The sequence below is a fragment of the Staurois parvus genome, unplaced genomic scaffold (assembly GCF_062004578.1).
Source record: "Staurois parvus isolate SC_StPar_1 unplaced genomic scaffold, SC_StPar_1.0 ptg000832l, whole genome shotgun sequence".
NCBI lineage: Eukaryota > Metazoa > Chordata > Amphibia > Anura > Ranidae > Staurois > Staurois parvus.
Genome location: NW_028318628.1, coordinates 1559691 through 1572540, shown reverse-complemented (window position 1 = coordinate 1572540; position 12850 = coordinate 1559691). Strand labels below are relative to the sequence as shown.

At 41.3% G+C, this 12850-nt stretch overlaps 1 protein-coding gene across 2 annotated transcripts in view; it reads left to right on the top strand.

The window, feature by feature from the left end:
- PSTPIP1 (proline-serine-threonine phosphatase interacting protein 1) overlaps positions 1–12850 on the top strand; it is an 86817-nt gene that overhangs the window by 56569 nt on the left and 17398 nt on the right. For both annotated transcript variants that reach the window (XM_089655288.1, XM_089655287.1), the window contains 3 exons: positions 447–509; positions 2095–2193; positions 4065–4110. In XM_089655288.1, the coding sequence (XP_089511414.1) occupies positions 447–509; positions 2095–2193; positions 4065–4110 (208 nt within the window). The remainder of the gene's footprint in view (positions 1–446; positions 510–2094; positions 2194–4064; positions 4111–12850) is intronic.

The following is a 12850-nucleotide window of genomic DNA, read 5'->3' as shown; positions in this document are numbered from 1 at the left end:
GTGGGGGGCAGTAAAGCCATAGCTCAGCCACCTGTTTTACTGACCCCTGACTGCCTGTGTGACAAAGGCCTTTATCTGCTTCTGTGTTTTGCCCAATTGGGCTACTAACACCATCATATGTGGATATGTTATGCAGGCCATAGACGGGTCGATTATCGGCCAAATTTTTGTCCACACAAAAAATCAGCCGATAATCACGCCATTAGTGGGGCCAGCCCGTCGGCCGTTTTTCGCGGATCTCCTCAATTAGTTTTATCGGTCATGCTGGAAAATCCGTGAAAAAAGGCCGTTTTTTGTGGAGATGGGTGGCAGCATTGGCAACGGTGCCGACCGATTTTTCGTTTATCGGCCAAATTTTCGTCTATGGCCTGCGTTATTGTGGTTCTCTAAAGATTGTCCCAAATGGTATACTTCAGTCTAATGAACCTTATTGTTTTCTCACTTAGTATGAGACTGCCATGGAGCGCCTACAAAAGAATAAAGTTTCCATGTTCAAGAAGACAATTGATGTAAGTTGGAGTATGTGTACATTAAAAAGAATCAGTCAAAGGATACAGATAGAACTTTGTCTGAAATATGAGTGAAAAGTTTAAACTCAACTAACAAAGTACATGTTTTCTTGCTGTATAAAAAGGAAATGGGTGTCTCTATGTTGAGTGTTGACAAAAAGCTCAACTGTCCCACTTGATTTGTGGTTCTTTGTAACGTAGAACTATGACCCCTAATAATAATAAAAAATTTGCTGAAGCACCTAATTATAAGTCCATCTACAAAGTCCCACATAGGCCTGTTGACCTGCCAGTGAAGCCCAATGAATACAGCTTCCTGTGATGATGTGGCAACTCTCATGTAGGCTGTGCCTGTGTGCACTGCAGTGGGATGAAAAAAAACAATTGCAGGGGGGCATGACTATCAACATTGTGACTGCTGACTCACAAGCCTGTAGCTTTTCACTAAGCACCTGACCACACTTAGTCCCACCCACGTGTAGGCAGGTGCAGATAGTCTACCTCTAAGTGGCTTTGTGCCAAAATAGTGTCTGGTTACAGCAGTGTCATCAGATGCTAGGCCCTTTTAGTTAGAGCCCTCCTGTAGTGATGTCATGGATGGGTGAGTCAGGGTACAGATATAAAGCCAGGCTGGGAGGAGTCCTAGCGCAATTGGGGTATGGGAGCTAAGCACCCCACACTAGCGCAAATGTAACTAGCAAGTGGAGGCCCTGTACAGGGCAGGAGGCTGGGGATGAGTATACTGCACCCAGGAGAGATGGCCATAGACTTTATGATGTTTATGGAGGTGGGGGCTAAGGTGGATTGCAAAAGGCCTGGCCAGGAGTTCCCTGCTTAAAACTGTTCCCTCCGGAGGGTCCCGGGAGAGGTTTACCTATGAAGGAGGTATCTACAGTCCAGTGAGTACTAATGACCTTGGGTAGAAAGGGAGACCGTTAGAGCTAGATGGCTGCTTAAAGTGCTGCATGTGCTTTCACATGTGACTACTGCGGGCCATCCACTAGATGTGATTGACTATGTATTGTCAAGTGACTCTGGAATGTATGTCAATGTGATGTGCCATTCCCTGAATTCCATCAGTAAATCTACCTATTTGTGTGGACATTCCTCCCTTGGCATAAAAAAGGTCAATGGCTGGGAACATCGTGTGGAGGCCTCAGGCATAGAGAGGGCACAATATGGCTGAGGGTTCAGCCTCAGTAGGAGGGACAGTGTTCTAGCAAAGATAGGAGCAGGACAGGGACTTGTGCTCTTGGTGTCAACTTTTGGTCAATCACAAATCTTTTTGTGGAGATTCCAACCTACTGTGTGGCTGGTATGTACTCAATCCCAGCTATCTGCTGTTTGGTGAATACTGTATGTACAATTCCAATAGGAAAATAAAGGTACTTGGTTGTTATTTTTGTTCTATACATATATTTAATAAAAGGGAACTTTCCACAAATTGATGTGGACATCTTTGGGAGGGGAGTGGTATAAGTTATCTTGGAGGGGTATAAAACTTGTACAATGCTTATGTCCCTTTCTGCAACATATAATACTTTTAGTCACCAACGTAATGGGATTATGCCTGTTTCCCATTCAGTCAAAGAAAAATTATGAACAAAAATGCAGAGAAGCAGAGGAAGCAGAAATAAACTTTGAGCGTCTGACCATATCAGGAAATCCCAAACAAGTAGAGAAGGTAAGAAATCACTGTCCTAACCTACAAATAATAACACAACCCATTATACCCATGTATGTCATCTATTTAGCTACTGGCACCCCACCACTTGCATTGTATTGTGCTGCATAAACCACTTGACCTTCCGAAAGTTTTACCTCCTTCATGAGCAGACCATTTTTTTGCTATTCAGCACTGTGCTACTTTAATTGGCAAATACTTGGTCATGCAACACTGTACCCATCATTTTTTCACACAAATAGAGCTTTCTTTTGGTGGTATTTTATCACCACTGGTATTTTTATTTTATAAACAAAAAAAGACTGAAAAGTTTGAAAAAAAGCACAATATTTTCTACTTTCTGTTATAAAAACTTAAAATCAAATTTCTTCATACATTTAGGCCAAAGTGTATTCTGCTACATGTCTTTCTGAAAAAAAAAATGCCACATGTAACACTGCATTTTCTGGGACACTATACCATTGGGAACACTATTATAGCTCTGACTGTGACCAGGATATCTATACTAGTAATGGCAGTGAACAGCGACTTATAGTTTGACTGTGATAGTGTGGTGGCCAATCAGGGACTGGTGCTAAGTAACACTAGCTAGGAGGGACAATAACTGACCCTAACTGACACTCTCTGACTTTGGTAGTGACACTAGTACACACTATTTTTTTTTCTGTTCAACCCAGTGGGTGACCAGGAGGGCAATCAAGGAGCTAACTGTGTGCCTAATAAGTGTATGTGTGCTGATTTTATTAACAGACTGGCAGTCTTTTCTCCATGATCTCAGTTCTGGACAGTAAGTGAGATCAGGGAGCAGAAACAGCCAGATCTGTGTTTTGTGTTTCCTAACACACTGATTTGTGCTGCGGTTGGCCACAGCTGTCAGAAGGTTCACAGCCAAAATCATTGTTGTGAGCCTGCTGACAAACTTGTGCTGTGTCCAACCACAGCATGAGCAGCAGGGGGCGCACACCTGTAAACCCCAGAAGTACGGGTAAGATGAGGGGGAACAACAGGAAGATTCCTCTTCACGTTCTGTCCTGTAGACTCAACAGGAAATGAGAGGATATCTTTCTGGTGTGAGGGGTATCCACGCTTGGACAATTTTCACAGGAATAAGTGTGCCCATTCAAAATTTCCCCTCTATTTTTGTTCTAGAGACAGCTCAAAATTTACAATATACCCTCACTATCATTCTCGGTGACATTAATGATCAGGAAAATTAGAGTGGAACTCTGTAACAGGGTACAGGCACCAATAAAAACCTGACAGTGGTTCTAACCCCTCACCACCATCTAAAATAAAAAGGTTTTGCCTCTAGTTATAGTTCAAAGTAGTATTAAAGTCTCAGCCTTTTTTATCGTAACACATTGCGCACAATAAAATAAACATCCCCCAAGAAACTATTTGTTAACATTCTTCTGCTGGCTCCTGCTTTGTCAGTGCTGCTTACCTGAACTTCTGGACTTCACAGGAAAGAGTTAACAGTGGACAGTTCAGTCACCTGTCTGTTAGCTTGGAGAAGGGAGGAGAAAGGGAGTGGGGAGTGCCTTGCCTTCCTAGGCTACAGGGCCATGTGTCTCTATTGATGAACACAGCATAGGGAAACAAGACTCAAGTGCAAGGGTGGCTCTACAGGATACTGCAAGAGCAAGGAGTCACCTTGAAACATGAAACCTGAGGTAGTGACCAGGGCACCAGTTTAAACTGGAACATAGGTATGGATTAAACATAAAGAAGCTGCATACTCAATAAGGAATTATATCAGATGCTGAAACTCATTCAAGAATTAAATGATCACTTCCATTAAGTACCAAGTGTCTGTTTCCTTTTGAAGCCTCAGAGAGAATTTATAAAATGAAATCCTTGTCTCTTTTCAGAGCCAGAACAAGCTAAAACATTGTAAGGATGCAGCTACCGAGGCAGGTACACAAGTTCTTTTCTATTTTCACTTTTTTCATGTCTGTTTATACCTTGTATGTTTAGCACAAACCTGTGTACCTATGAAACTCATGCTTGCTGAATTAAATGATAAACTTGTGTCAAAAGTCTGTGGTTTTAACTGACTGCCCACATCCAAGGTCTGTTGTGAAAGCATAAAAAAAAATAACCTGAATCAGTTACAAAACATTTTTTATAACTGACTCTGTAGATGACTTTAATATATTGATACTACCAAGATACAATGGAAAGAGTGTAACTGGAATAGGGTGTGTGTCTGGTGAAGGTCTATCATGGTAGTATAATAACTGATAGTATATTACTCTATTAGAATAAAATGTTGTTTTAGAAGAGTTAGTTCATTAGAGTAGATCCAACCCCAATCACTAACATTTTCAAATAGGAAATTTAATTGCATTGTGGTTTTTAATGTGTTCTAATCTACAGCTTTAATTAAAAGAAAATCAAATGATCCTACCATGGAGGCCTTTGTTTAGGCACTTTGGACTTGATTTACTAAAACAGGAGAGTGCAAAATCTGGTGCATCTCTTCATAGAAACCAATCAGCTTCCAGTTTTTTTTGTCAAAGCTTAATTGAACAAGTTGAAGTTAGAAGCTGATTGGCTACCATACACAGCTGCACCAGATTTTGCACTCTTCAGTTTTACGTAATCAACCCCTTTCTGTAATAGAAATATTGTATCTGCCCTGCGATAAGTACAGTAGTCTATTCCTAAAATTATACCTAGCCAGCACTAATTAGTGAACATCACCATGAATATAATCTTTCTGCATAAATTGCGGCGCTGTAATAAATCACCTGTAAATTATTTTTACAGACCATAAAACAAAAAAAAGGGAATCTTAAACTATAATACAAATGTATATACAGTATATACAGATGTAAGTCCAAAAGTCCGATAAATATATCCAACCTCAGTGCCCATGTATATTCAATGCTCAAATGAATCCAACCGTGACATAAAATTATTATCATCCAGATGGTCTTTGCATTTTTGAAGATTGAAGGCCATTTGGATAATAATAATTTTACACATTAAATCTACTGTATATACACCGTATATATTTTTGTATTATAGTTTAAAGCAGAACTTCACCCAAAAGGGTAAGTTCCACTTTTCTTCTTCTTTTTTTTGAGGGGGAGGGGGGAGTGGGTACCTGATTTTGACAGGTACACGCTCCCACTTCCACTCCGATGGCCTAGGCCTAGGAATTTCACCTCCACCCTCCTATCCCTGCAGCCTCTTGGGACACGTCACAGGTCCTGGGAGACTGCAGGAGCATTCAATTCACTCAGCTCATGCATGCATAGTGGGCATCCTGCTCTGAATCCACAAGGAGTCATAGTCGGCTGCCCACAGTTGGCCACAGTGCCGGCACCAGGGACCCAATGACCGGCAAAGAATGGGGTCAGGTGAGGACAGTGCTGATGTTTTAAAAGTCAGCAGCTACAGTATTTGTAGCTGCTGACTTTTAAACTTTTGTTTTCAGGGTTAAGATCCCCTTTAAGGTTCACTTTTGTGTTTTATAGTCTGTAAAAATAATTTACAAGTGAATTTTTAGACTGGCGCACATTATGCATGAAGACTTTCTGTCATGGGGTGATGACTTTTCCTCAACTGTGTCTTTGGGATGTCATCCTATCACATGTCCTCTTGGTGGAAAATACAAGTAGTCATGCCAACACAAATTGCACTGGCATGGTTTACCTTTGTTGTCACCAGTGAGCCATTTCATTGCAAGGGTGTGCTGCCATTGCTGGAGCAGTGCATGTAGACAGGAAGTGGCTGAAAGAGAATAGAGGTTTCCAGCATGACACAAATGAATGAAAAAAATTAAAAATGGTATTTTATGAAAAAAAGGGGATTTTGATATATAGGGCTTTAGTAAACTACTAGAGTTAGTCCTCATGCACACTGGATGTTTTTACAGCGGCTGTTTTTGGCTTTTGATGTTTTTTTCTGCATCCAGTAAACCCCCCAACATGTTATCCTATGTGTCCATGCAATCAATGTTTTTTGGCTGGAAAAAAACCCAGGACTAGTGGGTTTCTAGAGGAGTTTTTTAGTTGTAAAAATGCTCTAACGCTGAAAAACGCAGCAAAACGGCATTTCTGGAAATTGTTTTGACCACACAATATTTATTTTACTAAACAAAAACACAAAAAAATGCAAATGCGGAAAAACTTTGGAAAACGCCATTAAGTAACATGTGTGAATAGAAGAAAGGCAGAGTAGAATAGGGTGTGAAGTAGTGATGGCTGAGGATTGTGGCGTGGCATGTCAAGTTATGGTGAATAATTATCAGATGTTGATGAGACGGTGCTCAAAGTCAGAAGGAAGAATGTTTTCCACTCATGGGGCCAAACTCTTTCAAATGTATACATGGTGTCTGTCAATTTAGCGTTTTTTGTTCAGTAGAGCCCATACAATTTAAGGGTTTTTAAAGCAGAACTAAACCCACGTATAAAAAAACAGTTATATTCTCGGCATGCTGGGAATACCAACTGTCACATTTGCGTGTGTTCCAAACCAAACTGTCAAGTCATCAAATGGTTGGTGTCATAACTGATCACCATCGCAGTTGCAGTTCAAACAGAGGTTAACCCCTTAACTTTAGAGGCAGGGCGGGGTTTCTGATCATATGATTCTGTGATTGGCTGTCAGAGCAGTAACATAATCAGAAAGCTTCCAATTACAATTAGAGATTGTGAGTTCTAGCTGCATCGGGAGTGCGCAGGGTGGATGCTGTTGGCACAGCTGAATTTACATTCTGGTGCGTATATATTTGACCTCTCGGCATTAGGACCCACCAGCCGAGAGGCCACGTATATGCGTACTGTCAGCATGAAGAAGTTAAGATGGCAGCTTCCTTGGCTGAAAAGGATTGGATGGTTAAGTTCCACTTTAAGGCCTCTTTCATACCATGTACATATTCTGCAGGGGCAAAAAGAAAACCGTTGTTCTCTATGTGACCTTTTCACACCAAACATTAGTATGATGTAGGGATTTTTTTCTGCGCAAAAATCTGCAAAACGTACAGAAACACGCATGAAAACTGATGTAAACTATTGTCTCTGCAAGTGAAATCTGTGCATTTTTCCATCAGTTTTTCTTCACATATTGTGTGAACATGGCCTAAGAGTCGGGGATTGCCATACCTTAGCAATTTCTTGCTGCCTCTTTTATACCAGGGGCAATATCCACATACCCATTTTACACCAGGGGCAATACTTACATATCCATATTACACCAGGGGCAATACTCACATATCTATATTACACCAGGGGCAATATCCACATATCCATTTTACACCAGGGTCAATATCCACATATCCATTTTACACCAGGGGCAATATCCACATATCCATATTACACCAGGGGCAATATCCACATATCCATTTTACACCAGGGGCAATACTCACATATCCATTTTACACCAGGGGCAATATCCACATATCCATTTTACACTAGGGGCAATATCCACATATCCATTTTACACCAGGGGCAATATCCACATATCCATATTACACCAGGGGCAATATCCACATATCCATTTTATACCAGGGGCAATATCCACATATCCATTTTACACTAGGGGCAATATCCACATATCCATTTTATACCAGGGGCAATATCCACATATCCATATTACACCAGGGGCAATATCCACATATCCATTTTACACCAGGGGCAATATCCACATATCCATATTACACCAGGGGCAATATCCACATATCCATTTTACACCAGGGGCAATATCCACATATCCATATTACACCAGGGGCAATATCCACATATCCATTTTACACCAGGGGCAATATCCACATATCCAGTCATCCAAGAGTAATTGTATAGGGGGTTATTTACTAAAGCTGGAGAGTTCAAATTCTGATGCAGCTCTGCATAGAAACCAATCAGCTTCCAAGTTTTATTGTCAAAGCTTAATTGAACAAGCTGAATTTAGAAGCTGATTGGCTACCATGCACAGCTCCACCAGATTCTGAGTGCTCCAGTTTTAGTAAATCTACCCCATGCTTCTTGTTTTCTCAAACTGTATGCTATAGCAATGTAAATATGACTAAATCATCTATCTTTTCTACCTCCCTAGAGTCCTTACTATTCCATGTTTCATAAATCAGGTTTCTCCTGGTTGTTCCCAATGTATTAGTAATTTATTACTTTGGCCAGTAGGTATCTCTCTGTGCATCTTTAGTACAAATGCAATCCTTGGTTGTAATGATATTATGTATTTTTCTTCAAAACTGTTTTATTGGTTTTATAACCATGATTCAAGTTAAGATTAGATCATGATGACAGTGGATAAGGTGTCACTGTAACTGCGTGATTTTGTTATGTTTCATACTGTGTTGTGTTTTTTAGATTGCAGCATTTGTAACAACAGCTGGCTTTTGCTGGGAGTTTTTTAATCATGTGGCAGATATTCACATGTTGTCCTTATGAGTAGGCACAATATTAGTGTTAAGAGTCTATTGCGGTTGATGCTTTGCTATTATGTGAATTCTTTAGCACTAGTTCACATATGTGTGTTCCTGCGGGCTGCATTTTGCGTGGGCAGGAGAGCCCATTCATTTGAATGGACTCCCGTGCCCCGAGACATGCAGGGAATATGTTCCTGCACTTCTTCTGAAAATGCAGCCCGCACGGGAACCTTGGTTCTTAGTACGGTTGCGATTTCCAGTGCAGGCGGCGTGCCATTAGAATTAATGGCACCCGCTCACGGGTCCGCATTCTTCTGTGCGGGTGGTGCGGCTGCATGGATTTTTGTGCGGATCCGCAGCAGAACCACCCGCACATATGTGAACCTAGCCTCACTAATAAACCTCTGACTGAGCCATGAGCACATTGTATCCCCTTCTTCTGTTGTAGATTTTGTAGAATTTAGATAAAACAACTGAATACTGTCCATGATCATTTTTTATTTGTACTAACAGTTACATTTTTAGGACAAGCTTTTGGGGTGATCCCTTCTTAATGACTGGACTAAGAAGAAGGGAAGAAGAAGAAGAAGAAGCTTGTCCTGAAAATGTAACTGTTAGTACAAATAATAAAAGTATCACGGACAGAATACTAATGCAGCCACAATCACCTAAAGGAGGGGTGTCAAACTCAATCTCATTGCGGCTCGCATCAGCATTATGGTTGCCCTCAAAAGGCCAGTTTTATCTGTATGACTATATAAATGTATCTGCTCTTTATCACATTCAATAATTCTATTCAATTGTTACTGGTTTTAGTAATAACTTAAAGCGGAGTTCCACTTACCCTGTCAAAAAATAAAAGTCAGCAGCTACAAAAACTGTAGCTGCTGACTTTTAAAAAACAGTCACTTACCTGTCCCTTGGTCCCACGGTGTGTCCCCCACAGCCCGTTTCACCAGCCGTCCTGTATTCCAGGAGGCTGGCATCTTCAGTGTGGGCACCCGGCTGTGATTGCTTGCGGCTTTACAGCCGGGTACCCACTGCGCATGCGCGAGTAGCACTGTGCTTCATGAATGGCCAAGTAGTCTTCTGGGACCTGTCACGTGTCCCAAAAGACTACAGGGAGGGAGGGGGGACACCTTCCGCTTCCGATCGCCTAGGCGAATGGACCGAAAGTGGGAGTGGATACCTGTCAAATTCAGGTACCCTCTCCCCTCCACCCTCTAAAGGTGCCAATCCTTAATGGGGAGCGGAGGAGCAGTCCTTAAAGCGGAACTTCCCCTTTTGGGTGGAGCTCCGCTTTAAGACTTAAGCTGTAAAAGGCAGGTGCAGACTGGCATGCAGCTCACTCACATCCCTGTAGCAGATTATGCAAGTCTGAAAAGGAGGGTCAAACATCACTGGTATCATCCATAGAAAATGTTAATGAAGACTGCTCAGACAGAACATGGTAGTGCCATGATATTCTGTCCGAGCAGTCTCCAATAAAATGTTTGTGGATGAAACCAGCGGAGTGCAACCCTCCTTTCTAGCTGGCACATAAATATATAATTATCATAATAATTATAAGCCGATAGCCAAAGCGCCCCCCCCCCCTTCCCCTGCCTACGTCACATGTCAAAAGTCCCCTGCCATCAGAAGTTAAGAGTCCCCCACCTTCCCTTACATCACAGTGTACCCCACTTACCAGGGACGGACTGACCATTCAAACACTCGGGCACTGCCCGAGGGCCCAGGGTCAGTAGGGGGCCCCATGAGATGCCCCTGGTACCTTTCATTGGCTTTTTCATAGGGTTTTTTGGGTGTTGGTGAGGACACAGGGGCCCCATGATCCCCTATTGCCCGGGGGCCCCCTGAGTTGTCAGTCCACCCCTGCCACTAACCATGTGCTGTTGTTGGGGGCAGAGCTGGGAAACAGAAAGTGCAGGGTCTGGAAGAATCCTGAGACCAAGGGAGGAGGAAATAAGGGGGGGGGGCTGCACAAAGAAGCGCAGGATCTATAGGAAGAGTTCTGCCCTCCTCTCCACGGCAGCATGGAGAAGCGCAGGATATGATGATGACGTTCTGTCCTCTCTGCTGCCAAACTGCTGAGACAAGGTGGGGACAGAGACAGGGAGGCAACATGAAATGACCTGGTGAGCCAGATTTGGCCCATGGGCCTTGTGTTTGACACATGTGAACTGAGCTTGCCACCTTATCCCTTTAAACCCAAACACATATTATTTACACAGGTTCTGTGGCTGATTAAGGTGATAATTAGTGCCTCACTTAGTGCCCTATCTGCATTGAATTAGCCTCAGAACCTGTGTAATTAATATTTGTTCAGTTTTAAAGGGATGAGGTGGCAACCCTAATGTGAACTAAAACATCGTAGAGTTTAGATCTACTATACTTGTGAAAAACTGTACTTACCTATCTTATTTGTGTAATCATCAGCTGGTAATGTGCAAAAATTAAAGTTTATTTTTGCAGCTTTTAAGCAGTTATACATTACAAATAAATAAATACAAAAATATTGCTAAAAAAATATACAAAAAAACGCTATTTTTTTCTTCTGCCACTAGAGGGCATTAAAACTTGCTTTTCTTCAGATTCAAGCTCCAAGATTTGGAATAGGTAGATAGGCCATGTTCTGAGAAGTCCTATTCCATTGTTCCTGTACTAAAGACTGTATTTGTTCATCATAAGAATTTGGTTTTTCTTCTTTTACCGTATTTTTGTTAAATCTTCTGTATAGTTCCAGAGATATTTCATTTCAGATAGGGCAGAAAGTAGCACAAATGTAGTCTTTGCAATACAGAAATGTAGGGATAAACCTTTGCCCTAGTGAGCTTATGGCATTTAATAATGCTTCTGTGAACTGACCGTGGCCCACAATGTTACATAATAATGTGTTAGAGTTCAGCTCACCACTGATTTTCACTTTGGAAATGTAAAAAGAAATAATTAAATTTACAGAAATCTGAGTTCAAATAAAATGCTCATGGTAACCAATCAAAAAGTTGTAATATATTATCATTTAGATTTCACTGAAGACATGCCTAAGGAATAAAACACAAACAAATTACCAGAACAATTTTTATGAGATCTTTGGATAGCTAGAATTGACTGTCTGTTTCCAGCATTTATTGCTCTTAGGGCTCATGTACACTGCAGCTACTAAACTGACGTTTAGGAGCTGTTCAGCATTTTTTTCAGCAGCGCCTGAACTCTCCTTTATGTTTTCCTATGTGTCCATGTACACATAGTCATTTACAGTCTTTTACAGGCAGTTGAGTTTACAGTCGTTTTTTTGAACCTGCCAAACTTGCATTCAGGAGTATATTTTACCAGCGTTTCAAACGCCAAATGCTTGTAAATTCGTATAAATGCTTGTAAGTGCGGTTAACCGCGTTTATAAGCGTTTGCATTTAGAAGCGTTTTTTAACTGTCCCATATCCAGATGCTGTCCAGAACCTTTTTTCATCATCAGAAATGCATGAAAAGTGTTTTCCATGTATTCAAATGGACCCGGTACACTTTCGCGTGAAGGAAATAATGGTAGAACGTGCTGCATTATGCTCATGATGGGATCCATAGTGAATACAACCAGAAAAGACAGGTCATCTCAACTCATACTTCTCTCTCTGCTTCTGCTCTCTCTATTTCTCTCAAAATGTCTGAAATAGTTAATTATTTACTATTTTCAGTGCATTCTGGGCATTTGGGAAGGTCTCCTGAGGTTATCTTTTAAAAACGCTTCTAAACGCAAACGCTTCTAAACGCACATAAACGTTGTATGCAAACATGGCTAAACTGATGTTTTTTAACCTACGTTTTCCAGCAGTCAGTTTCCATTGTTTAGAAGAGTTTTCCAAATGCCCCGTGTACATGAGCCCTTAACTGCTAATGATGTACTAAATACATGTAATATATATACTGAACATGACTTCTTTAAGAACTGAAGACTTGCTTGTCGGGATTTTGGCCATTCAGGTGCCCCTGGGACCACCACTATGCCTATTGGGAGCACCTGTCAAATATACTACAATGCTGTCTACAAAAGTGTTCATCACATACTTACATTGTGCAAAATAGGAGCAAACATGGCAGAATATCACAACAGTGACATCTGTGCTCGCATCAGAAATGCTCATATCGTAATGCCTGGAGTTGAGATAGTTTCTTTGAGCAGTTTTATTCACTTATTGACCAACTTAGTTTTTTTTCCTTTGACACAAGATAATAATTTCATCCCATTCTCAGACTCTTGTGCTCCATCAT